The sequence below is a fragment of the Pongo pygmaeus genome, chromosome 11, assembly GCF_028885625.2.
Source record: "Pongo pygmaeus isolate AG05252 chromosome 11, NHGRI_mPonPyg2-v2.0_pri, whole genome shotgun sequence".
NCBI lineage: Eukaryota > Metazoa > Chordata > Mammalia > Primates > Hominidae > Pongo > Pongo pygmaeus.
The window spans coordinates 123,021,208-123,048,251 of NC_072384.2; the positions used below are offsets into that span (position 1 = coordinate 123,021,208).

Consider the following 27,044-nt stretch of genomic DNA (forward strand, 5'->3'; position numbering starts at 1 on the left):
GCTTTCATGCACAGGCCTTTGGGGCCTCAGCCCAAAGAAGTATGATGGATGATGGAACTTAATTGGGTCCTTTTAGGAAAGTGGCCCCTTCAACAATACAGAGAAAAGCCTCCACTTAAGGCAAGCCACACATTGAGTTAATCATTATACTCTTTAACTAATAATTAAAGGAAGAAATAGTTCTCAGCTGCCACAGTAATTTTTATTCTTTTGAGACAAGGTCTTGCTCTGTCGCCCAGGCTGGAGTGCATCATGGCTCACTGCAGTCTTGACCTCCCCGGCTCAGGTGATCCTCCCACCACAGCCTCCTGAGTAGCTGGGACTACAGGTGTTCTCCACCACACCCGGAAAATTTTTGTATTTTTTTGTAGAGACAGGGTTTCACCATGTTGCCCAGGCTGGTCTCAAACTCCTGGGTCAAGTGATTCACCTTCCTTGGCCTCCCAAAGTGCTGGGATTACAGGTGTGAGCCACCATGCCTGGCCCGCCACAGTGACTTTTTAAAATAAACTTTTATTTTATTTGTTTATTTATTTATTTATTTATTTTGAGACGGAGTCCTGCTCTGTCGCCCAGGCTGGAGTGCAGTGGCGTGATCTTGGCTCACTGCAAGCTCCACCTCCCGGGTTCATGCCATTCTGCCTCAGCATCCCGAGTAGCTGGGGACTACAGGCGCCCGCCACCATGCCCAGCTAATTTTTTGTATTTTTAGTAGAGATGGGGTTTCACCTTGTTAGCCAGGATGGTCTCGATCTCCTGACCTCGTGATCCACCCGCCTCGGCCTCCCAAAATGCTGGGATTACAGGCGTGAGCCACCATGCCTGGCCTAAACTTTTATTTTTTTTAGAGAAGTTTTAGGTTCACAGCAAAGTTGAGTGGAAAGTATAGAGTTCTCATATACCTTTTCCCCACGCCACATACACACAACCTCCCCCACTACCAAAATTCCCCGCCACAGTGATACATTTGTTACAATCCATGGCCCTACATTGACATATCATTATTTCTCAAAGTCTATAGTGTACATTAGGGTTCATTCTTGGTGCCGTATGTTTATGGGTTTTGACAAATGTAGAATGACATGTGTCTACCCTTATAGTATCATACAGAATAGTTTCACTGTCTAAAATTTCTCTGTGCTCTGCCTGTTCACCCCTCCCTGTCCTCAGTCCCTGGAAGCCACTGATCTTTTTTACTGTCTTTGTGGTTTTGCCTTTTCTAGAATGTCATATAGTTGGAATCATACAGTATGTGCCCTTTGCAGACAGGCTTCTTTCACTTAGTGATATGCATTTAGGCCCCTCCATATCTTGTCATGGCTTGATGGCTCATGTTTTAGTGCTGAGTAATATTCCATTGTCTGGATGAACCACAGTTTATTTATTCATTTACCTACTGAAGGACATCTTGGTTGCTTCCAAGTTTTGACAATTAAAAATAAAGCTGCTATAAGCCTCCCTCCACAGGTTTTTTGTGGAGGTAAGTTTTCAGTTCACTTGGATGAACACCAAAGAGTGTGACATCTGAGTCATATGGTAAGAGTATGTTTAGGGTTATAAGAAACTGCCAAACCATCTTCCAAAGTGGCTGTACCATTTTGCATTCCTATAAGCAATCAATGAGAGTTCCTGTTGTTCCACATCCTTGTCAGCATTTGGTATTATCAGTGTTTTGGACTTAGCCATTCTAATAGGTGTGTAGTTGTATTTCATTGTTGTTTTAAGTTGGAATTCCCTAATGTCATGTGATGTTGAACATTTATAGTAATGTTTTTAAATCTTAGACAAAACTATTCAATTCTGCCAGACCCAGTACCTCTTTTTTCTTAAAGCATGATGATCCCATTTTATTGGACAAATAACATGCAAAGGAGCTAAGCAGACTTTTTGCTAATGTTTCATTTTTCATGCTGTGCGGGAACAATGATCTTGTCTATCTTATTCTCAGTGGTATTCCCCCAAACCAGCACAGTACCTGGTCCATATGATTCACTCACTAAATATTTACTGTAGTTGGTTAAGTAGTGGCCTGCAAAAAGATATCCCCACATTCGAATGCCTAGAATCTGTGAACATTGCTGTTCTGGGAAAAATGGTCCTTGTAGATGTAATTAAGTTTAGGATGTTGAGATGGAAAGATCATCCTGGATTATCTGGATAGACCAATCCAATGACAAGTACCATTATAAGAAAAAAGCAGAGGGAGAGATGAGACAGGCAGAAGAAGAGATAGAAGAGAAGGAAGCAATGTGACCGCAGAGGTGGAGATTAGAGTGATGTGGCCGCAGGTCAAAGAGTACCTACAGCTACCAGAAACTGGAAGAGGAAAAGAAAGGACCCTCCCCTAAAACTTCCAGAATGAGTGTGGCCCAGTGGACCCCTTGATTTCAGACTTCTGGCCTCTAAGCCCTACGTATCCACTAGTCAATTTTCCATCTCTATGTAGTTGCTTATTCTGGACATTTTATATAAATGGAATCATACAATGTGTGATCTTTTGTGTCTGGCTCACTAAATTTAGCATAGTAGCACCTCCTGTTATATTCTAAATATATTGTAATATTCCTTTTACTTTCTTAAAATTCATAGATAATATGACCTACTTATACATACAATTTTTTAAATAATGTGCTTTATAATAAAAATAACTTTTAAAATAAGTATATGTTGTAACATGTCTACACTAGGCTATTTATTTCATAGGATAGTATGATCCTTGAACCTGCTTTACTATTTATGAAGCAGTATCACCATGAATGTGCCAATGATGGTAGCTGGGACACAGATATGCAGTGTTGAAGTCTCAAATACAATAATCAGCATTCCCCTTGATGATAACCTGATTTCTCCAAATTATGAACAATTCTTTTTTATAATGTTTAATTTTAAAATAAAATAGAGATGGAGTCTCACTATGTAGCCCAGGCTGGTCTCAAATTCCTGTCCTCAAGTGATCCTCCTGCCTCGGCCTCCCACAGTGCTGGGATTACAGGCATGAGCCACTCACTGTACCTGGCTAGTTCTTGATAAAGTTCCAAATAAACCAAAGTTCCATTTTCTCTCAGTCTACACAGTAGTTATGGCCTTGGAAACTTCAGTGTATGTTCACAACCTGCAAGAAAATATTTGGTGTTTACTTGTAAAAGAGAGGTAGGCTCTCAACTCAGAGGATTACAGATGGGTTTTTCACCTACATGGATGTCTGGCAGAACACTCAAGAGTCATGTTAGACACAAAAACCAGTTTTCATAGAGTGGCACTGTCCTGTGCATTGAAAGGCATGTTGCATGCCTGGCCTCCTCCCTCTAAATGCCAACAGTGACTGCAATCACTGCACTGACCAGAATGTCCCCCAGGAGAGCATCCATCCCTGCTGAGGACCAGGGGCTGAGCCCTTCCCAACTTCAAAACCACTTCCACGTGCCTGATCACCTCTGAGTCCATATTCCATCAATTTCTTTTTTCTCTCTTCCATATGTAATTTCTCCCTATTTGTTATTCTCCATACATTCATCAACCCATTCAGCATTCTTTCATCAAAAAAAAAACAAAAAACACATTCTTCAAATCTCTCTTCTGCCCTACTGCTGACTTACATCATACTGCATCTCTCACCTGGATTTTGCAATATTATCTTAACTGATGTCCTTCCTTCAAGTCCTGATATCCTCATCCCCACTCTACCCTTGGTATCAAAGGGTGCCGTCAGACATGCAGATCAGGTCAGGCCGGGCCTCTGCCCAGGATCTCGCAGTAGGCTAAAGATCCATTCTACAACATGGTGCCTCATCACCAGGTTCTCCCCAAACATCTGCTTCTCACATTTCAGAAAAATGTTGAACCACTTTTTTTTTCTTTTTTTGGGATGGAGTCTCAGCTCTGTTGCCCAGGCTGGAGTGCAGTGGCATGATCTTGGCTCATTGCAACCTCCACCTCCTGGGTTCAAGCAATCCTGCTGCCTCAGCCTCCTGAGTAGCTGGGACTACAGGTGCCTGCCACAACACCCAGCTAATTTTTGTATTTTTAGTAGAGACGGGGTTTCACCATATTGGTCAGGCTGGTCTCGAACTACTGACCTCAGATGATCCACCTGCCTTGGCCTCCCAAAGTGCTGGGATTACAGGCATGAGCCACCACACCCAGCCTGAACCACTTTTTAAGACATGATTGGCATACAGTAAACTGCACATATTTAACAGCTTTATCAAGGTATAATTCATGTACTACACAATTCACCCATTTAAAGCACATAATTCAATAATTTTTAGTGTAGCCACAGGGTTCACACATGTTTAAAATATTATAAGTTGAGGGTTGAGCGTGATGACTCATGCCTATAATCCCAGCACTTTGGGAGGCCAAGGCAAGCGGATCACCTGAGGTTGGGAGTTCAAGGCCAGCCTGGCCAGCCTGGCCAACATGGTGAAACTCCATCTCTATTAAAAATACAGAAAGTATCCGGGTGTGGTGACACACGACTGTAGTCCTAGCTATTTGGGAGGCTAAGGCACAAGAATCACTTGAACCTGGGAGGTGGAGGTTGCAGTGAGCCAAGATTGTGCCACTGCACTCTAGCCCAGGCAACAGAGCAAGACTGTCTCCAAAAAATAAAAACATATACAAGTTGACACACTTCAAGAAAGGTACCTATCCCTGAAATCATCACCACAATCAAGATGATATTTATCACCCCCTAAAGTTTTCTTATGCCTATTTGTAATTTCTTTTCCCCTCCCTAGCAACCACTTACTTGCTTTCTGTCATTATAAAGTAGTTTACATTTCCAAGAATTTTACGTAAACAAATCATGTAGTATGTACTGTTTACTTTGTCATTTGTCTTGGTCTGGCTTCTTCATTCAGCATAATTATTTTGAGATTCATCCATGTTGTAAGCACATGTCAATAGTTTATTCATTTTTGTTGCTGAGTAGTATTCAGTTGTATGATTATACCAGAATTTGTGTACTTACCTGTTAATGGTAATTGGGTTGTTTCCAGTTTGGGGCTATTATAAAAAAAGCTGTTATGAACATTCATATATGAGTATTTGGTCATATTGCTTTTGTTTCTCCTGGGCAAATACTTAAGAGTGGGATGGCTGGATCATATGATAAGTATATATTAAGAAACTTATCATATAAGTATACAGGTAGACTTTTTAAGAAACTACCAAACTATTTTCCAAAGTGGTGGTACCATTTTTGTTTCCTCCAGAGGCATGTGAGAGGTTCACGTGCTCCATGTCCTCACCAACACTTGATGTGTCAGTCCTGTGAATTTTGGGGAACACATTTAGACCATAGCAGTAGGTCCCCAATAAATATTTGTTTAATAAAAATATAAATGCTGACTATTATAGTAATTTATATCGGTCACTTTCTACGTGCCAGGTACTATACTAAGTGTTTTGCATACATTTTCTCATTTAATTCTCCTAACAAATCTAGGAGATAAGCACTATTTTATTTTCATTTAGGAAAGGAGAAACTTAGCCCTTCTAGTGGATGTGTAGTGGTGTGCCTCACAGTTTAAACTCTAGTGGTCCTAACCTCCTAGGAGCTCCCACTACCTATTATCCAGCATCACTTCCCCAAGCCTTTGCTCTGGCTGTTCTTGCAACCTGGATGCTTCTTTACCCATCCCTTAGTTAAACCGTCTTTTGATACAGACAGGAGACAGGGAAATACTGGGTAGAAGAGGGTGGTCCCCTGGCAAAGGCCCCACCCTCCAGCCTGGAAACCCACTGCCCTAAATAGGAACAGGCATTCCTGTTTTCTCACCCCCCTATCCTGTACCCATATAAACCCCAAATCCCAGACTCCACAGGCAGACAAACAGAAGAGCAGAAGAGCAGCAGAATGGCACAGCAGAGAAGGAGAGAAGAGGAAGAACGTCTGAACATCTAGAGGAGTTCCGCTGAGGACAGTCGGAGAGGAGATCGGCTGCTGGATAACCAAACTCCAGGGGAAGATCATTTTCCCACTGCATCCGCCTTCCAACTCCCCATCCATTCCACTGAGAGCCACCTCCACCACTCAATAAAACCCCTGTATTCACCATCCTTCAAGGCCATGTGACCTGATCCTTCCTGGACGCTGGACAAGAACCCGGGTACCAAGATGGCACTGAGCTGGTTAACACTTAAGCTGTCTGTGATGGCAGAGCTGAAAGAGCACTGTAGCATGCCCACTGGGGCTTTGAGAGTTGCAGACACACATCCCTAGACTCCTAACATGGGGCCAGAGCCCCAAAAGCACTTGACCGGGCTCCCTGCACCCTGCCTGTCTGTGTGCTTCCCCTCCTGTAAGGGGTTTGAGCAGCAGCTGCAGCAAAACAGACGAGCCACACCCCTGTCGCACATCCTGTGAGGGGGGTCAGGGAACTCTCCTATTTCACTTTAACCAGCCCCAGGTTCTCTGGCCATCCAGGTTGAACCAGAGTTTTCTGTATATATACACATACTCATAGAATTCTGTGGATTGTTTTTCAAAGCCTTTTCACATTATCCTCTGAAATCTTCTTATTGTGTTACTGTTTTCCCTACTCAAGGATGGGGACCTAATACAAGGCTTGGCTCATCATAGCATCATTGTCACATTTGGCAATGCCAGAAACAGGATACAACCTTCTGAGAGTGATACTTTTCCTCTGCCACTTGAAAAATGTAGCTCTAACTATTTTCTCCTGTTTAAAGAGAGCTGTGATCACAGTCATTGTTATTTGAAAATTATTAATGAGACATAATATGCAGCTGTAGTATTTTTAAATAAAATGAATAATTTTCCTAATTCCACAAAACATTCTTCAAACATAGAAGGTGAAATATAAATGAAGACAAAGGAACTCATGAACCTCAAAGAAATTTAACTTTATCTGAAGGAGAGTCACCCAATCATTATTTTTATGATTTTAAGGTTTCCTGTTTCTGAGGATTTTAAGTATTTTTTTACCCTTATCCTCTATGTTAGAGTGTGAGGATTTTAAGTATTTTTGAGGGAACTGGGATTAGTAGTTATGCCTATGATATTTTGTTTATGTTGGTGGGTGAGGAAGAAGTAGGACTGAGAAGTACATTTCAAGCAGCTTCTGAGAAATTCCCGGTAGTCGGTAATACCTGCCAGTTTTTCAACTCCCCAGATAATGGTGAGTTAGATGTGGTTTTTACAGGTTCACAGGAGGGAGGCAGAAACATAAAAAGAATGAGCTGATTTCCAGGAGAGTAGTTCCTGGTGGTTAAGTGGATGGTAAAGAAGTTAAGTTTCAAAGTCCGATTCGAAATTGCAGCTATGGAATTCAGAGTAATTGTCGCTGAGGCTTTATAGCCTGTGGATTTGGCCTGTTGTGCACAGGGAGTGGTTCTTGGTTTTTAGCCCAGAGCAAAGTGGCAGTGAAGCACAAACACATACGCAACACCTTCTCAGGGGGTTACTGGGTTTGCTGGAATTATGCACAGAATTAACCGGCAACTCGAGTTAAAAGAAAGCACAAGAATGTGGGAACTCCTACAGCAATCCAGCTGACTAACCAAAATTATTTTGAAATAGTTCTTCATAGCAGGTTTTGTTTCAAGCAAGGTAATGCCATCCATCACGAGCTAAATAAAACCCTGGTAAGGTCAACACAGTCCTGGTAAGATACGTTTTATGATTAAAGCCCACGACAAAGTGATTTGTACAAGAGGACTATATAGCGCGGTGCTTCTTAAATTTCCCTGTGCACATGAATCACTTGGCAATCTTGTGAAAATAGAGATTCTAATTTAGTAGGTCTAAGGAGAATCCTGAGATGACTACATGTTAAAGCAGCTCCTGGGTGAGGCTGGTACAGCCAGTTCTCAGACAATGCTTTAAGTTGCAAAGGCAGGTACTTAAGTAAATACGTTTTTCTTGCATATTAGATTATGAAGTTGTCCTGTAAATTTCTTTGGCAAAGTAAATTAGTCTATTGTTAATAATCCTATTCACTCCTTCACAAAGTAAACAAATCTGTTGTTAATAATCCTATTCACTTTCAGAGGGTATGGACATCCAATTCTTTTTTTAAAAAATCAACTTTCGTTTTAGATATGGGGGATATATGCGCAGGTTTGTCACAGGGGTGTAGTGCACCCAGGTAGTGAGCACAATAAACAATAGTTTTGCAACCTACTCCCTCCCCCTCTAGTGGTCCACAGTGTCTGTTGTTCCCATGTTTATGTCCTTGTGCGCTCAGTGTTTAGCTCATAGTTATAAGTGAGAACATGTGGTATTTGGTTTTCTGTTCCTGAATTAATTTGCTTAGTATTTTGACCTCCAGCTCCATCCATGTTGTTGCAAGGACATGATTTTGTTCTTTTTGATGGCTGTGTAGTATTCCATAGTGTACATGTACCACATTTTCTTTATCCAGTCCACTACTGATGGGTACCTAGGTGGATTCCATGTCTTTGCTATTGCGAATACTGCTGCAATGAAGAGATGAGCATATGTGTCTTTTTGGTATAATGATCTATTTTCCTTTGGGTATATACTCAGTAATGGGATTACTGGGTCTAACAGTAGCTCTGATTTTAAGTTCTTTGAGAAATCTCCAAACTTCTTTCCACAGTGACTGAACTAATTTACATTCCCACCAGCAGTGTATAAGCATTTCCTTTTCCCCACAGCCTCACCAGCATCTTTTGTTTTTTGGCTTTTTAATAATAGCAATTCTGACTGGTGTGAGGTGATATCTCATCGTGGTTTTTGACTTGTATTTCTCTGATGATTTGTGATGCTGAGCATTTTTTAATATCTTTTTTCAGTAGATATGAACACTGGTATGTCTTCTTTTGAGAACATGTTCATGTACATCAAATTCTGATTTCTATCTTCTGCTTTGAAAAAAAGGAGGGAGAATATTTCTTCGTTAATGACCTCATGGAAAAATCATTTTAAAAAACTCCATGTTAGGCCAGGCGTGGCAGCTCATGTCTGTAATCCCAGCACTTTGGGAGGCCGAGGCTGGCAGATCTCCTGAGGTCAGGAGTTCAAGACCAGCTTGACCAACGTGGTGAAACCCTGTCTCTACAAAAATCAGCCAGGCGTGGTGGCAGATGTCTGTAATCCCAGCTAGTCAGGAGTCTGACGCAAGAGAGTTGCTTGAACCCGGGAGGCGGAGGTTGCAGTGTGCCTGCCGGGTGCAATGTGTATTCCATATCGAGCCCTTTTTTTGAGACAGGGTCTTGCTCTGTTGCCCAGGCTGCAGTGCAGTGGCTCTAATCTGGACTTTGCTCACTGCAGCCTTGACTTCCTGGGCTCAAGCAATCCTCCCACCTCAGCCTCTCAAGTAGCTGGTACCACAGGCGTACACCATCACACCTGACAAATTTTTAAATTTTTTGTAGAGACAGTGTCTCACCATCTTGCCCAGGCTTGCCTTGAATTCCTGAGCTCAAGCCGTCCTCCCTCCTTGGCCTCCCAAAGTGTTGGGATTATAGGCATTAGCCATTGCACCCAACCTGAGTCTTTATTTAAAGACTGAAAATACCCATGCCATTTATTTGACTGATGCTCCTGATTACTAAAGAAGTTACAGTAAATCCCGTATGTTGCCTTCATACAACAGTGGCATTCAAAAAGTGTCTTACTAGCTGTTCGAGTAAGAACAGTCACTTTTGTGGTTAAAATTTGAAAACAAGTGCTGCCTGGTGTGAGTATTAGGTTATCTTTAGTGCAGGACCATCGTCGTTTGGAGGTAGCATCATGTGGTAGTTTCAGCACAGACTTTGAAGTCAGACTTTCTAGATTCTAATCCCAGTTCTGCCGCTTGCTGACTGTGTGCCTGTGGATGAGTGTGCAGTGGTTTTCTCATCTGTAAAACTGGTCTGCATTCTCCAGGTGTTACTAGATTGAGTAAAAATCTGCAAAGCTCCTAGAACAGTGCCCAGCACATATATAAGCTACGTAAGTGTTTGTTAAATATAAGATTAAAATAAATAATATATGCATTAATGTCATATCTTAGTTGCTCAGTGGTCCTATGGAATCCAGAAAGCCTGTTGTCTTTTTACCAACTAAAATATCCTACAAGACTTTGCCAACAAGTAGCTGGTCAGAGAGAAAGGAACCTTCAATCAACAACCTGAGAACCCCAAAATATATCCATGACACTTGGAAATGCATTCATTTTCCTTATTTGATTAGACTTACCTCGGTCCTTTGGTTTTGCAGTTGGTGATGTATATTGGCCAAGTGGCCAAGGATATCTTGAAGTGGCCCCGTCCCTCTTCCCCTCCAGTTGTGAAACTGGAAAAGAGACTGATTGCTGAATATGGAATGCCGTCCACCCACGCCATGGCGGCCACCGCCATTGCCTTCACCCTCCTTATCTCTACTATGGACAGATACCAGGTAAGGTGGCCTGGTTCTTCTTCCTACCCACCTACTGAGGCAGCAAATAGAGGCTGCACTTCTGAATTTTCTCTTAAAGCTGCTTTGAGGGACCTTAAGGTTTATGAAATAAAGATTAAGAGAAACTGAAACCTATTAAGCAGATGACAATTGCATCATAAATAAAGTGACTATGTAATTTAGCATTTAAATCAGGTTATGCCTGAGTGTGAACATCAGCACCATATTAATAATGACACCAGGACAACTAGCATAATATGGGCCGTCCCAGGAGACCAGCATGTATTATCACCCTGGGCTGCCTGACGAGACAGTGCTTGAATTAGTGCTCTCATCCTCTGTTTGCAAGTGAAGTTTATGTCCTAGTAAATGATTCTCCAGGGCTGAGATGATTCCACCAAATCCCTCTGCCAGACTCTCCAGGGCTTGGGGCAGCAAAGAGTCTGTGCCTCAAATTAGCCTCTAAGGATGTCTCTGCCCTGGTTAAGGCTCAGCCACTAGAAATGATGGCTCAAAGTTTTCTAGAACAGTTTAAATGGCAGGGGATTCATAAATGTTGAAAATAGAAGAATTTTACTTAATATCTGCTTACATGCCAATTATAGTAAGACTTAAACAGTTATATTATTATAGCAATGGAAGTTATTTTTCTCCTATTTGAGACCTATGGATCTAATCTTATGTTTAATTTTATAAGTGTTATCTAAAACCATTGGAAGTTTTATTGTTTGTTTGATTTTAAGACAGGGTCTCTGTTGCTGGGGCTGGAGTGCGGTGGCGCCATCACCGCCCACTGCAGTCTTGACCTTCTGGGCTCAAGCGATCCTCCCATCTCGTCTTCCCAAGTAGCTGAGACCACAGCTATGCACCACTACACCCAGCTAATTTTAAAAAATTTTTTTCTAGTGAAGGGGTCTCGCTATGTTGCCCAGGCTGGTCTTGAACTCCTGGCCTCAAGCAATCTGCCTGCCTGGGCCTCCCAAAGCACTGGGATTACAGGCATGAGCCACTGCCCCCAGCCCCACTGGAAGTTTTAGATTCCATTAAATCTAGCAGTCTTGTAGATAAATGGCAGTATTGTTTTGCCCTGTCCCTTTACCCCAGAAGCCCAGGGATGTTCCATATTCCAGGTTATGCAGAAGCAGGAAGTCAAGCCTCATGTAGCTGGAAAGATCAGGACTAGTGTGGGGTCCCAGCTCTACCACTGTAGCCTTCTACCTGGTCAGCTGGGTTTAGACCTCTCTTACATAAGAAAGGGACAGTTAGAAGGAATATATTTGACTAGATATCATCTTTTGTCATAAGTTACTTAAATGTCATGCCAGGGCCAAACAATGTCTGAGCTCCCGGCACTGTCTGAATTAACTTAGTGCAGACTGCTGAGCCATGTTGTACCCAATGTCACCTACCCTAGAAGGGTGTAGTGGGCCAAGCCCCAGCTCCCGTTGGGTTGATCTTGGTGCCCAGAGAAGTCTGTGAACTTGCTAATGTTACTTATGAGAAAAGCAGCAAGTGGAGGCTCGCAGCAGGAAAACCACCACCATCACCACGGACACATCCATTGCAGAGCCACCCAGTCCTCTTTAAAAAATTCTCATCAACTTACATGATGTAGCAGTTTTCATAAGGTTGGAGTCATGTTGTGAATTTCTTTCCTATTTGATTTTTAATGGTGAATGTATTTAGCTAGCTGAGTTGTTTGCTCATAAACAGCTCTAAATATTGGTTTATTTATATATTTTATATTTATTGGTTTATTTATATACATATTTATTTATATATATTATATATTGGTTTATGTGTGTTGAGTACCCAAAAACTATTGAAATAAAATTTTAAAAATGTGTGTTGAGGCTACTGCCCACACTCTAATTTCCAAATGTATTAACTCATTAATTCTTAACACTTTTAAATTAAAATCTGAGACTTAGTTAATGATAAACCTTAAGAACAGACGTGACAACCAGGTGTTATGGTACTCATGTGTTACATGGGGAAGAACACACTGGGCTTGGACTCAGAAGGCATGGCCTCCAGTTCTGACTCTCACTTACCAGCTGTGTGACCTCAGGCAGATCATTTCACCTCTCTGAACCCCAGGCTCCTGTTGTGAGGGTCAAATGGGAGCATTGAGGGGAAAATGCCTTTGTGATAAAGTTCATTAATAATGTCATTTATTATCATGGTTAAGGGCTTCCTCATTTGTAAAATGGGGCTAATAACAGAGCCTACTTCATAGGGCTATGTGAAGACTAAAGGAGATAGTATAAAGTGCTTTGCCTAATACAGACAGTGCCCTGTTGTCTTTGATCTTCTTACTACAGTATACCACAGACACAAGTGCTTGAAGCAGGTGGATTATATGCCTATGTCTAGCTTATAAGCAGAGTATCTGTGTGTTCCTTATATGATTCAGCATTAGCCAGATTCCTCTAGCCGCTAGTATTACTCAGCAGCAAATGTTGAGAGTCAGTAGAATCTGCACAAGTGCTTTTGACATCTGGACGCAAATATGCCGATTCTGACTTTAGGCCCATTGTCCCTCCTTCTACAGAGGAGGAGAAGTTGCTTGTTGGGATTTTCAGATTATAGCCCTGGCTATCTATCTACCTTGCTTCTTGGTCAAATTGTTTGTTTCTTATCATTCTAATTTAAGAATAGGTAGAAATCAAAGTTATTCATTTTACTAAAACTGCCAGCACTGTAGTTGTGGTCATGAGTCTTAAAGCCAAGTCCTACTACGTCTCACGTGCATGCTTATATGCTGTGAAACTTCCTCCCAGAGCTGTATACGTAGGTGTCTTCCCCTTCTCTTTCTTCTGTCTCCCTGCTTAAAAAAATGTTTTAAGATAATCAGATTGCTGGTCTGGGGAATGCAAGATTTGGACTAGCAATTCTTGCATTAATGAATCCTATTCCCACCTATGACATCAAATCATATATGTCTGAGTGTGATCTAATTCCCTTGTTTTTTCTCCTCCCCCCAACAGTATCCATTTGTATTGGGACTGGTGATGGCCGTGGTGTTTTCCACCTTGGTGTGTCTCAGCAGGCTCTACACTGGGATGCATACGGTCCTGGTAAGGCTTTGCGGTCAGGTCTTGTGGCGATTGTTTGAATGGTATTGTGGTCACTGTGTCAATATGTTTCTCATACTACTTATTTATAAAATTATTCGCATATGTAATTATATTTCTCATCATGCCAGTGCATTAAGTAATTATTATGTTCGGGTGCATGTATGATAATAGTAATGAAACATTAAGGTAATATCAATGAGGCTGAGCTATGCTGAACCCTCAAGATTTTGAAAATGGGCTAGAACAGCATTGGAGACTCCGGTCATTTATATTCACATCAGTTTACTGACGATGCAGCAAGCAGTTCAGGAAAAGCCCCCAGGCTCACAGGCACAAGTGAGTAGATGCAGTTCCCCACTTAGGTCCTCACAGAGAGGGGCCTGAAATCAGGGGTCTCCAGTGCCCTTGCAAGGTAAGCATCCCACCAGGTCAGAGGAGCCCAGAATCATGGCTTTGCTTCCTTCCATACTGTTTTAGGCTGGAGGCAGTGGTGGGAACACAGAGTCCCATCTGCATCTAAAGGTCCATCCACCCTGTTACCATATTAGAAATATTTTCCAGGGCTGCCATGATTGGCACAGTTAAAATTCCTCGAGAATTCAATTTCCCAGTGTGTCCACGGCTGCCTTGAAGTTCCAGAGCATAAGGCTGGCCATGGTCGACCACAGGGGCGCTATTTATCATCGTAATAGGTACAAGAAAGATTTCTTTAAAAAGAAATGGGCCCTTGCTCATTGTGTGTTTATCTCAATTCTGAAGCTCAAAAGTTAAGTTAGCAAAAAACCTGGGAGGGAAAGGCCTACACCCCACATGGGACTTCTTGCTTCTCTCTCTGGTCCCTTGTGTGAGTTTTTTATGGGAAACGTGGGAGACGGGGGGCAGAAGGGCAGAAGCCGCAGAGTGAACAGACTGGGGAGACCATTTGTCAAAATGAACAGAGGCTGAAGTAACTCAGAGAAGGGGGATTACAGCTTCCCAAGGGTCTATCAGAGAGCAACATTACACTTTCCTCTTAAGATGCAAAGGAAGATGCTGATAGCAACTGACTCAAGGACAGCCTCAGAAGAGGCAGGCAAGTCTCCAAGTTTAAGGAGTGCTAAAAATCTCAGGAATCAAGATAAATAATTTGAATGGAGTTTTTTAAAAAATCAAAATTCATGCCCCCAAACCCCATGATGAGCTAAATAGTCAAATTTTAAGTGAAGACAAGATCTGACCCTGTATTTGCATGTGTGCCTCAGCTGCTTCACCTCAGCCTGGCCCTGACCTGGGTGCTGCCTGGGTGAGGGTGGGCCTCAGATCTTGGAAATAAGAAAGGAGCAATGAAGGGCCAGTCCTGTAATTTTACCTCCCAAGGCACATCCTTGCTGTCCCCATCCCACATCACACCACACTGGTGGCTTCTGAGATGGAGGGAAGGAAGGGAGGAGGGCGTTCTCAATTTGCTACACTGCTGCTTCATGTTACAAAGAGGTTCTCTCCAAATATGTTCATAGACTTCAATATGGAATGAAGAACTCTTGGGTTCTCTGGCATCTCTTTTTATCTGGGGCTACTGTTTAATTTCTGTAGGCTTTAATAAAAAATGATCTTGGTAATGATAGACTGGATAAAGAAAATGTGGTACATATACATCATGGAATACTATGCAATCATGAAAAGGAATGAGATCATGTCCTTTGACATGGATGAAGCTGGAAGCCATCATCCTCAGCAAACTAACACGGGAACAGAAAACTTAACACTGCATGTTCTCACTCATAAATGAGAGTTGAACAATGAAAACATATGGACACAGGGAGGGGAACAACACACGCCAGGGCCTGTTGGGAGGTGGGGGGTGAGGAGAGGGAACTTAGAGGATGGTCAATAGGTGCAGCAAACCACCATGCCACACGTATACCTGTGTAACAAACCTGCACGTTCTGCACATGGATCTCGGAACTTCAAGTAAAATTTAAAAAAGAATGATCTTGAGAACTCGGGTTAAAGTTAAAATGAAAGTAAGCACGAGCATGTGGAGCTACAGAGATGAGTAAAGAGTACACAAAACCCACCTCAATAGAAACACAGCTACAGCTTTTTCTTTTTAAAGTGAGTTGTGGGGACAGTAAGCAGATATTTAGGGGAAGATAGATTAGGCCTCTCATCCAGATGCAAGGAATGGGTACCGCCCCCCTTTTGGGAGCATTGGTCCCAGAAGAAGCTGGAGCAAGAGGCCACAGCAACCATTGTCCCCAACCCCATCTGTTTTTTCAGGACCCAGGGCTTCTTTCATGCTCATAATTTTATTTCATAAAGATCTTAGACCCTGACTCAGGCTCAGGCCCAGGTACCAGTCAGGCTACAGGACCAGAGAATGGCCTAGGGTGCAATGATGAGTAATTTCTAGTAGAAGGGAACAGTTGGTTTTAATAGTAGGATAAGGTAGAATTATAGATTAGTTGTCTTTATTCAGCAGCAACTTAATCAGCTCCTACAGGCCCCTGGCTTGGAACGAGATCTGGGAGCTCTTGTGGTAAAGAAACCTACCCCACCCCTCAGGTGTCCAAGTCTACTGAAGGAGACAGATGTCTACACTGCTGATTACCTGACGTGATGATATAGTTAGGATGGAATAGCTGGATTGAGCCAACTATGATAGCGTGCCCCTTACCTGGGCCCCTCACAATCTCTAGGGAATGTCTTTTATAATGGCTCTCAACCATAGCTGCATATTCAAACCCCATGGGAAGCTTCTAAAAACATCTCTCTGAAGATATTTGAAACCCCATGTTCAGAGAAGCCTTATTCACAATAGCCTAAAGGTGAGCCCAAGTGCTCACTGACAGATGAATGGATAAACATAGTGTGACATCCAGGCCTAACTCAGAGTCATAGCAGGTTCAGTTCCAAACCATCACCATCAAGTGAATATCACAATCAAGCAAGTCACACAATTTTTTTTTTGTTTGTTTCTCAGTGCATATAAAAATGGTTACACTATTCTGTTGTCTACTAAGTGTGCAATTGCATTATGTCTAAAAAAAAGCATATAATATTTTAATTTAGAAATAATTTATTGCTAAAAAATGCTAACAATTATCTGGGCCTTCTGTCAGTCATAATGTTTTTGCTGGTGGAGGGTCTGGCTTAGTGTTGATGGCTGCTGACTGATTAGGGTGGTGATTGCTGAAGGGTGGAGTGGCTGTGGCAAGTTTTGTTTTTGTTTTTGTTTTTGTTTTTGTTTCTGTTTTTGAGACATCTCAGTCTGTCACCCGGGCTGGAGTGCAGTGGTGAGATTTTGGCTCACTGCAATGTCTGCCTTCCAGATTCAAGCAATTCTTATACCTCGGCCTCCCGAGTAGCTGGGACTACAGGCATGCACCACCACATCTGGCTAATTTTTGTATTTTTAGTAGAGACAGTGTCTCACTATGTTTCCCCAGGCTTGTCTCAAATTCTTGGGCTCAAGCAATCATACCACCTCAGCCTCCCAAAGTGCTGGGATTACAGGCATCAGCCACCGTGCCCTGTTTCTTAAAATAGACAACAATGAAGTTTGCCACATCAATTGACTCTTCCTTTTAAGAAAGATTTCTTTGTAGAATGCCAATGCTGTTTTTTTCCTTATTTTTCTCCCCTTTACATATGCCAAACCATGTGATGATATTTGATAGCCTTTTACCTGGAGTAGGACTTTCAAAATTAGAGTCAATCCTCTCAAACCCTGCAATTGCTTTATCCACTATGTTTATGTAATATTCTGTCCTTTCTTGTCATTTTAACAATGTTCACAGCATCTTCACCTGGAGTAGATTCCATCTGAAAAGATTACTTTCTTTGTTTATCCATAAAAAGCAACTCTTCATCCATTCAAGTTTTATCCTGAGATTGCAGCAATTCAGTCACATCTTCAGGCTCCACATCTAATTCTAGTTCTCTTGCTATTTTATTTATTCTTTTAATTTTTTGAGCCAGGCTGGAGTGCAATGGCGTGATCTCTACTCACTGCAACCTCCGCCTCCTGGGTTCAAGCCATTGTCCTGCCTCAGCCTCCCAAGTAGCTGGGACTACAGGCATGTGCTGCCACACCCAGCTAATTTTTGTATTTTTAGTAGAGGCGGGGTTTCACCATGTTGGCCAGGCTAGTCTTGAACTCCTGACATGAAGTGATCCGTCTACCTTGGTCTCCCAAAGTGCTTGGATTACAGGCACGAGCCACTGCGCCCGGCCTCTTGCTATTTTAATCATATCTGCAGTTACTTCCTCCACTGAAGTCGTAACCCCCTCAAAGTTATCCATAAGGGCTGGAATCAGTATCTCCCAAACTCCTGTTAATGTTGATAGCTTGACCTCCTCCCATGAACATGAATCACAAATGTTCTTAATGGCATCTAGAATGGTGAATCCTTTCCAGAAGGTTTTCAATTTACTTTGTCCAGATCTATCAGAGGAATCACTATCTATGGTAGCTATAGCCTTATAAAATGTGTTTCTTAAAAAGTAAGACTTGAAAGTAGCAATGACTTCTTGATCCCTGGGCTGTGGAATGGATGTTGTGTTTAGCAGGTATGAAAACAACATAAATCTTTTACATCTTGTACATCTCCATCTTAGGTGACCAGGTGTATTGTCCATTAGCAATAATATTTTGAAAGGAATATTTTGCTCTGAGCAGTAGGTCAAAACAATGGGCTTAAAATATTCAGTAAATTATGCTGCAAACAGATGTGCTGTCACCCAGACTTTGTTATTTCATTTCTAGAGCACAGGCAGAGTAGATTTAGCATAATTCTTAAGGGCCCTAGAATTTTCAGAATGGTAAATGGCCATTGGTTTCACCTTAAAGTCACCAGCTGCATTAGCCCCTAACGAGAGCATTAGCCTGTCCTTTGAAGTGTTGAAGCCAGCATTGACTTCTCTCTAGCTGTGAAAGTCCTAGATGGCATCTTCTTCCAATATAAGGCTGTTTTATCTACATTGAAAAGTTGTTGTGTAACGTAGCCACCTTCATCAATGACCTTAGCAAGATTTTCTGGATAACTAGCTAGAGCTTCTCTATCAGAACTTGCTGCTTCACCTTGCATATTTATATTTTGAACATGGCTTCTTTCCTTAAACCTCATGAACCAAATTCTGCTAGTGTCAGACTTTTTTTCTGCAGCTTCCTCACCTCTCAATCATCATAGAGCTAAAGAGAGTTAGGGTTTTGCTCTGGATTAGACTTTGGCTTAAGGGAATGTTGTGACTGGTTTGATCTTCTAACCAGGCCACTCAAACTTTCTCTATAATAAGGCTGTTTAATTTTCTTATCATTCATGTATTCATTGGAGTAGCACTTTTAATTGCCTTCAAGAACTTTTCCATTCCATTCTCAATATGGCTGTTTGGCACAAAAGGCTTAGCTTTTGGCCTATCTCAGTTTTTGAAATGCCTTCCTCACTAAGCTTAATCATTTCTAGCTTTTGATTTAAAGAGATGACAGCCAGGTGCAGTGGCTCACCTGGAATCCCAGTGCTTTGAGAGTCTGAGGAGAGAGGTTTGCTTGAGCCCAGGAGTTGGAGGCTGTAGTGAGCTATGCTTGTACAACTGCACTCCAGCCTGGGTGACAGAATTAGAGCCAGCCTCCAAAACAAATAAATAATAAATAAAATGAGAGACATGTGACTCTTCTTTCACTTGAACACTGAGAGGCTATTAGGGTTATTAATGGGCCTAATTTCATATTGTTTTGTCTCAGAGCATAGGGAGGCGAGAAGAAGGCAAGAGAACACAGAGACATAAAATGAGCTCAGACTGTTGGGAAAGTGGCACTGATAGACTTGCTGGATACAGTATTGCCACAAAACTTCAATTTGTAAAAAACACAGTATCTGCAAAGTGCAATCAAGGGAAGCAGAGTAAAATGAGGTGTGCCTGTCCATATACGATGGAGTATTAGCCTTAAAAGGGTGGGGAATTCTGACACCTGCTACAACATGGATGAGCCTTGAAGACATTATGTTAAGTGAGATAAGCCAGTCAGAAAAGGAAATCTTATATGATTCCACTTACATCAGGTACCTAGAGTAATCAAATTCATAGAGACCAAAATTAGAATGGTGGTTGCCAGCGGCTGTTGGGGAGACAGGGAGGAATGAGGAGTTCTTATTTATTGTGTATAGAGTTTCAGTTTTGTAAGATGAAAGACATTTTGGAATTGGATAATGATGGTGGTTACACAACAACATAAATCCTGTTAATACCACTGGATAGTTTAAAATGGTTAAGGTGGTGAATTTTATGTTATGTGTGTGTGTATACATATTAATAGATATATGGAGGTGGGTCCTGAGCTTTGGTATTTTTTTAAGCTCCCCGGTTGATTTTAATGTGCAACCGGGGTTGAAAGTCATTGATTGGACTAATGATCTGTCTTTCATGCTAGATATGGGCATGCCCCTGAACAAAACTGGGTTGGAAGGTGGAGACAGATACTCTGTAGGCACCCAGCATCCACATGAACCACTCTGATCGCACACAGCTTTGATGCTCAGGGTGTGTGAGTACGTCATTCAGGTGGCTGCCTACTTGATAGAAATGGCTCTCTCTAGGCTGGGCGTGGTGGCTCATGCCTGTAATCTCAGCACTTTGGGAGGCTGAGGCAGGTGGATCACCTGAGGTCAGGAGTTCGAGACCAGCCTGACCAACATGGAGAAACCCCCATCTCTACTAAAAATACAAAAAATTAGCCAGGCGTGGTGGCACACGCCTGTAATCCCAGCTACTTTGGAGGTTGAGGCAGGAGAATCACTTGAACCCGGGAGGCAGAGTTTGCAGTGAGCCGAGATCGCGCCATTGCACTCCAGCCTGGGCAACAAGAGTGAAACTCCATCTCAAAAAAAAAAAAAAAAGAAAGAAAGAAAAAAGATGGCTCTCTCTGCATAAGCAGGAGAGCAATTCAGGGAGAGAAATAATTTGCTTATCCCACCTCTTAGGAAGTCACTCCTTGTCAGATGTGGTTTGGTGCCCTTGTCAAGGCTTTGCTGACAGGCTCCAGCTAGTCTCCTGGGCAGGCCCAACTGAAGCATGGGGAGGCATTAAACCCTGCACGGCTGTGTCATCATCCTCACCAAACCAGATCTGGCCCCACCCCAGGAAGGGCGTCCCTGTCTACCAAGACACACAAGCAAGAAACATGGGCAACACCCCAGCTCCTCCCTTCCCACACCTCCATCAGTCAGGTAGTCACCAAGCTGAATCCGTTCTGGCTCTTAAATGTGTCTCACAGCTGCTCTTACACCACTGCTTGGAAATTATTTCCAAATCTGATTATGCTATTCCATGCATGGAGGAGAAGTTTCTCTATCTCTTGCTGGACGTGAATGATGACACAGCCCCATTTGTGAGCAGCAGCCATTTGGGAATGTTTGGGGAATTGGCCTTTGAGAGAAATCAGTACTGTCCATGCCAAAGTATGGAAATAAAACACGGGGGCCCCGATGACATCACTGAGTGATTGTACCACCCCGGGGCCACCCTACCTCTGGGCTCACCATTCAAGGTAAAACAGAGTTCCTTATTGCTGAAGCCAGTTTTTACTGAGGTGTTACATTTTCCTATGGTGAAAGGCTTTCTATGTGAAGTGATAGTTTATGAAAACAGTTTTTTGGTGTATAATTCACGTTCTCTTAGTTTGAAGAATAAACCAATTGCATCCAGCTGAAGGAAAAGAGAGAAAAAGGGAAAGGAGGGAAGATAGAATGTCTTGGAAGGACTGGAGTAGCTCATGGAGCTCAGGAAGCTGTCAAAAAAAAACAAGCCTCAGGAGGGATCAGAAGAGGGGTGGCTCTGAGGAGTGTCATCACCTTCCCTTTGGAGTGCCACCATTCATATATCCCAGCTCCCGACAACCCTTTCCTCAGATCAAAACATATGGAGGTGAGACTTCGGTTGGACCCAGCACTACCCATGGACCAGTAAGCCTTGGCAGGGGGACAGGTTGCAGAGCAGAAATGCAACCTGGGAGCCACCCCTGTAGGATGTGAAGGCAGTGTCCTGAGAACAGGGACTGGAGAGAGCCCAGTAAGTTCACCACAATTGAGTATGCCCAAAATCAAGTGGTTACCAGATACATTAGTCAGGACTCCTTGAATGAAAATAACAGACACCAACTCAAACTAGTTTAAGCTTACAGGGAAGTGTATTGATGTTTATAACCATAGTATAAGGAGGTCAGAGGTGCAGCTGGCATTGGGAGAGTGGGACCCCAGGCCTTGACCTTCATCAGAAGCTTCCCTCACCAATCTTCCCCAGGCTTATCTCTGCATGGTGGATTCATACTCTCAGGCTGCCATCCTCCCTGAGATTGGAGTTCTGGGCTTCATTTTTTTTTTTCTGTTTCACTCCTTAAAAGACTTCAGGGAGGAGAGTTTCAGGGAAGATCTCACATTGGCTGCACCTGGATAACAAGTCCGTGGCTGCATCAAATGCTATCCCAGGGGTGCTGAGAACTGTGATGGAACCAGCTAGGTCTGGAGCCAACCTGTGCGAGCAGTGACTCTGGCAGCAAAGGTTAGGGTTGGGATTGGCATACAGGAGGCTCAGTTCTCTAAAATAAAGCGCCTCCTGGCATCAGAAGCAGGACAGACAAAGCCCATGATATGCTCTCTGCATCTATAGCATGGCATTTTTTCTACTCTTGCGAAGGCTCAAAATGTGGAGCTAATATTGTGTTTGTGGAGGAAGGAGGGCTAGAGCAAACCAAGAAGGCTGATCATACTATATTTATGATGCCCTGACTATTCAACTTACACAAAACGGATTTTAAGCCCTTTGACTAATAAAACAACCATTCCAAATATATTAACAGTAAAACTAGCCAAAATGTTTGTTGTTAGTGAATGTGTGAAATATGAACACACAGTGAATATTTGTTCCATTATTTTGCACCTGACCTAACTGAAATGCTGCTTTATTTTATTGTCCCTAAATTGTTTGATCTCTGGATAATTACACAGATACTGTTTTATTTGCTTATTCATTTATTTTTTTTTCCTGCCAAGTTTTGCTTTAGTTTTGGTTGGAGTCAGAGAATGTTGCAAAGGTTTCTCAAATACTAAATTATCTGCAGACCATACGAAACTGTGTTCTGGCTTTGGACTACAGCATTTTTGTTGTATTTTTTCATGTTGTTTAAAAAAAAGTTACTTCAAACTGCCTTACTTAACATGGGAAAAAAAAGTCGATGGCAATATAAATTACACCCTACCAAGCCTTACTTTCTGTTACACCCTGTTGGATGAGTTACTGAGATAAAATGGGAATTTAGTTATGTTTCTGAGCATCAGTCACTATGTCATTATGTCCATTGTTTTCTCTTTACCCTAGAGAGACATATTTTACCCTTTTGTAAAAATAGGGAATTATTTCTAGTTTCAAAAGTAAGAAATACTCATGGTAAAACATTCACTCCCTCTTGGTTTTAATTTTTTTAAAAGACAAAATAAATCATTATTATTTAACCACCAAAGGAGAAGTTCAGATACCCATTGTTGGGATTAGGCCTTAGCATACTTTCCAGCAAGAACTTTCATATGTATTACTAACAACAAACACAGGCAAATTAATTTTTGTATCTTCTTTCCCAACACTGTTCAAAAAGCCACAGTGGGGGCGCAGTGGCTCAAGCCTTTGGGCACAGTGGCCCAGCACTTTGGGAGGCAAAGGCGGGCAGATCACCTGAGGTCAGGAGTTCAAGACCAGCCTGGCCAACATGGTGAAACCCCATCTCTACTAAAAATACAAAAATTAACCAGGCATGATGGCAGGTGCCTATAATCCCAGCTACTCGAAGTTGAGGCAGGAGAATTGCTTGAACCTGGGAGGCGGAGGTTACAGTGAGCCAAGATCATGCCATTGTACTCCAGCCTGGGTGACAGAGCGAGACTCCGTCTCAAAAAAAAAAGCCACAGTGGGGGCACCATTTTCATCTCTTTTTACAAGTGTGGGATGAATCCGCTGCTGGAAGGGCTGGAAGTCTAGGATGGGAGCTGGATGAGCCTTGAGTGCAGACCACAGGAGACAGACAAAGATAGAAGTTGGTCAGGCACCAGAGTGATGCAGAGGTCAGAGGCTCCTGCATGGCAGAGAGCCACAGTCGAAAGGGCTGGAGCAGGCACTGGGTCTGTCTGCCTCAGACCAGAAGCCCCTCGCATCCTTTCTGCCGCAGTAGAGAAACCAGTTGGCCCCTGACATTCTGCAGCCTGGCACCTCGGAGGCTGCTTCAGCATGGTGTGTGGTCAGACCTGGAGGAGCCTACAATTAACTGCCTGACTGGGAGGGGAAGTGGGGACCTCCCTGAGGCTAATGGGCAGGCAGTTGAATGGGCTAGGACTCTGGCTTCGGAGGTGGTCCATTGGGAAGTGGCTGGTTTCTCAAAAGACTCAGAAGTGCCAATTAAATTCCAGCATGCTGAGCAGGGAGCTCGATAAAGGCTTAAAGTCTGGGTGGTACTGAGAATGCATCCACTTTTCCCAAATAAATAAAAAGCAGCCACATTTAGGGGCAGCACGGATTTGAGATCTAACACTACTGCGTGTTGTATTTGTGTTTCTAGATGAGTTCCAGTTTCTATTTAAGACTAAGGGGTTGATGAAATCTTCCATAGGAGCCAGGCTCCGTTTGCTTCTTTATTAGGTGCTTGCCTTTTGGATTATATAGTGCGTTACAGGTAGTTTCATTGAAGGGTGAAGTTTTTCTATAGCTTATAATTGTATGCCTCTCTTAATGCAAAAAGCACTGTCTTCAAAATTTGTGAAGTCAACTTTTGTAAAACGAATCTGACCTTCCCATTTATTTGCATCACTTTTTAATTAAAATGATATGAATAGGTAATATACTCTATTTTAGCCAAAAGGCCAAGTAAGGATGTTTACATCATTGTTTTAAAAAATTGTTTCAGCTGGGCACAGTGGCGCATGCCTGTAATCCCAGCACTTTGGGAGGCCAAGACAGGTGGATCACCTGAGGTTAGGAGTTCGAGACCAGCCTGACCAACGTGGTAAAACCCTGTCTCTACTAAAAATACAAAAATTAGCCAGACTGGGTAGCAGGCGCCTGTAGTCCTAGCTACTCGGGAGGATGAGGCATGAGAATCGCTTGAACCCAGGAGGCAGAGGTTGCAGTGAGCTGAGATCGTGCCACTGCACTCCTGCCTGGGGGATAGAGCAAGACTCTGTCTCCAAAAAAAATAAAAAAATAAAATAAAATAGAATAAAAAATTGTTTCTTTGGCCCCTTGGGAAAATAGAAATGCAAATTTCTGCCAGCAAGATCATTGTTATGATGTTTAGGAAAATATTGACATGTGCTTGCACTTTATTTTTATTTGTAAGCCTCTAAGTTATTGTTAGTCTGTCCCAATAGTGGAATAAAAAGAAAGAGAAATGAAATGATTTATTATAATTACTTAGCTAACCACTGAAACCTGAGAATAAAGCCTTATTTCTAAATCAAATCATAAGAAAAAATGTCAACCTAGTTCAATAAAGAATTCACCTTCTTCAAAAGGCAAATGAACTCCTTAGAAAAGAAGAATCCTAAGTATTTAATGACAGCACAGCAGTTCAAAGCCATGAAGAGGCGGAAACAAATCCAATGTGTCAGCGGCAAACTGTGTGCCTTGGCCAGGAAGCCTCCTGTGTTCTTCATGCTGTTTCCAAAACCATTTGGAAAAAATTAGGAGATATGAGTGAATAGTTATATCAATGTAAAATAGAAAAAGCCCTTTCTAGGCATAATATTAAATGAATAATCCACAAAAGAAAAAGAAAAGATTAGAAGAGTTGACTACATACATTTTTAAAGAAATCGCTGCCTATAAAAAAATTGAAAGTCATCTTGAGAACCATAAATGTAATAGGTGATAGACAAAGGGTTAATACAATGAATCAATGAGCAAGAGCCCAGCATTCCAGTGGACAAGAACAGATAATTCCTAAAAGAAGAAATAAAAATGTCCAATAAATATAAGGAAACAATTCCACATGTATGTACAGAGATATGAAGGAATAAAATAAATACAAATAAAAATGAGATACCATTTTTACATTATTGCCTGTGAGATTGGTTTTAAAAAAAAAATAACAGTCAAGGTTGATGAGGGGCTGTGAGTAAAGGAACATTCTCATTAAGGGACATTTAAATGCAATATGTATCAAAAGTAGTAAAATGTGTGATGCATACCTCTTGACCCAGGAATGTTTTCTGAGAACTTGTCCTAAAGAATAATGGAACAAATACATACAGACACTTAAATGAAGTTGCAGTGTTATTTAAAATAGTACAACATTGGAAATGATCTAATGTACAACAGTAAGGATTTATCCAATTAAATGAATGATATTATCAAGTTATGGGATGATATTCAGCTATCTACTATTATGTAATTTTTATTGATGTAGCAGCTTTATTCCTAATCTCTAATACCTGGAAACAACCTGATGTCCTTCAACTGGTAAAAGGATAAACAAACTATGGTACATCCATTCAATGGTTACTACTCAGCAGTAATAAAGACTGAACTGTTGCATGCAACATGTTGATGGTTCCCCTATGAATTATTCTAAATGGAAGAAGCCAACTCAAACGGCTAAATACTGTTTAATTTCTGTGACCTCTGGGAAAGGCAAAGCCATAGTGATGGAGAGACCAGTGGTTGCCAGGAATTGGGGTGGTAGGAGGGCTTGGTCCTTCTTCCTACATTAAGGAGTTTTGGGGGGAATTATGCAACTGATTGCTGTGGTTTTGACCTGACTCTGAGCATTTGTTGAAACTCATTGAATTGTAAACAAAAAAGAGTAACTTTTAGTGTATATAAATTTAAAAATTAAATTGTACTCTTGCGTATGAGAGAAAGGGAGAGGAAGAGAGAGAGAGAGAGATCTCTTGTACAGAAATAAAAAATAAACTCTAAGGAGACTCTAATTTAAAAATTTTGTTACATAGAAATCTGTTATATCATTGAGTGAAAAAAAGCAAGGTGATCCTCTCTGTTGCATTTCATACAGTGTTCTATAAAACAGCAGTCCCGGGAGATTCTCTGATGAGGAAAAAAGGGATTCCTGAAGCAGTTTGTGCCAAGTCCTCTGCCCTTCCTCAATGCAATTGTGTATAAAGCTTCCTGGTTTTAATTTATAAAGAAAAGAGGCTTAATTGCCTCACAGTTCTGCAGGAAGCATAGTGGCTTCTGCTTCTGGGGAGGCCTCAGGAAACTTACAGTCATAGTGGAAGGGGAAGGGAAAGCAGACACATCTTACATGGCCAGAGCAGGAGCAAGAAAGAGAGTGGGGAGGTGCCACACACTTTTAAATGACCAGATCTCATGAGAACTCTTATCACTAGAACAGCACAAAGGGGATGGTGCTAAACCATTCATGAAGGATCCACCCCCATGATCCAGTCACCTCCCACCAGGTCCCACCCTCCAGTATTGGGGATTACAATTCAACATGAGATTTGGACAGAAACACAGATCCAAATCATATCATTCTGCCCTTGGCCCCTCCCAAATCTCATGTCCTTCTCACATTTCAAAATATAATCATGACTGTCCAACAGTCCCCCAAAGTC

At 42.0% G+C, this 27,044-nt stretch overlaps 1 protein-coding gene across 2 annotated transcripts in view; it reads left to right on the top strand.

Annotated features, from left to right (window-relative positions):
* SGPP2 (sphingosine-1-phosphate phosphatase 2) overlaps positions 1–27,044 on the top strand; it is a 142,063-nt gene that overhangs the window by 88,538 nt on the left and 26,481 nt on the right. For both annotated transcript variants that reach the window (XM_054477323.2, XM_054477325.2), the window contains 2 exons: positions 10,193–10,372; positions 13,363–13,452. In XM_054477323.2, the coding sequence (XP_054333298.1) occupies positions 10,193–10,372; positions 13,363–13,452 (270 nt within the window). The remainder of the gene's footprint in view (positions 1–10,192; positions 10,373–13,362; positions 13,453–27,044) is intronic.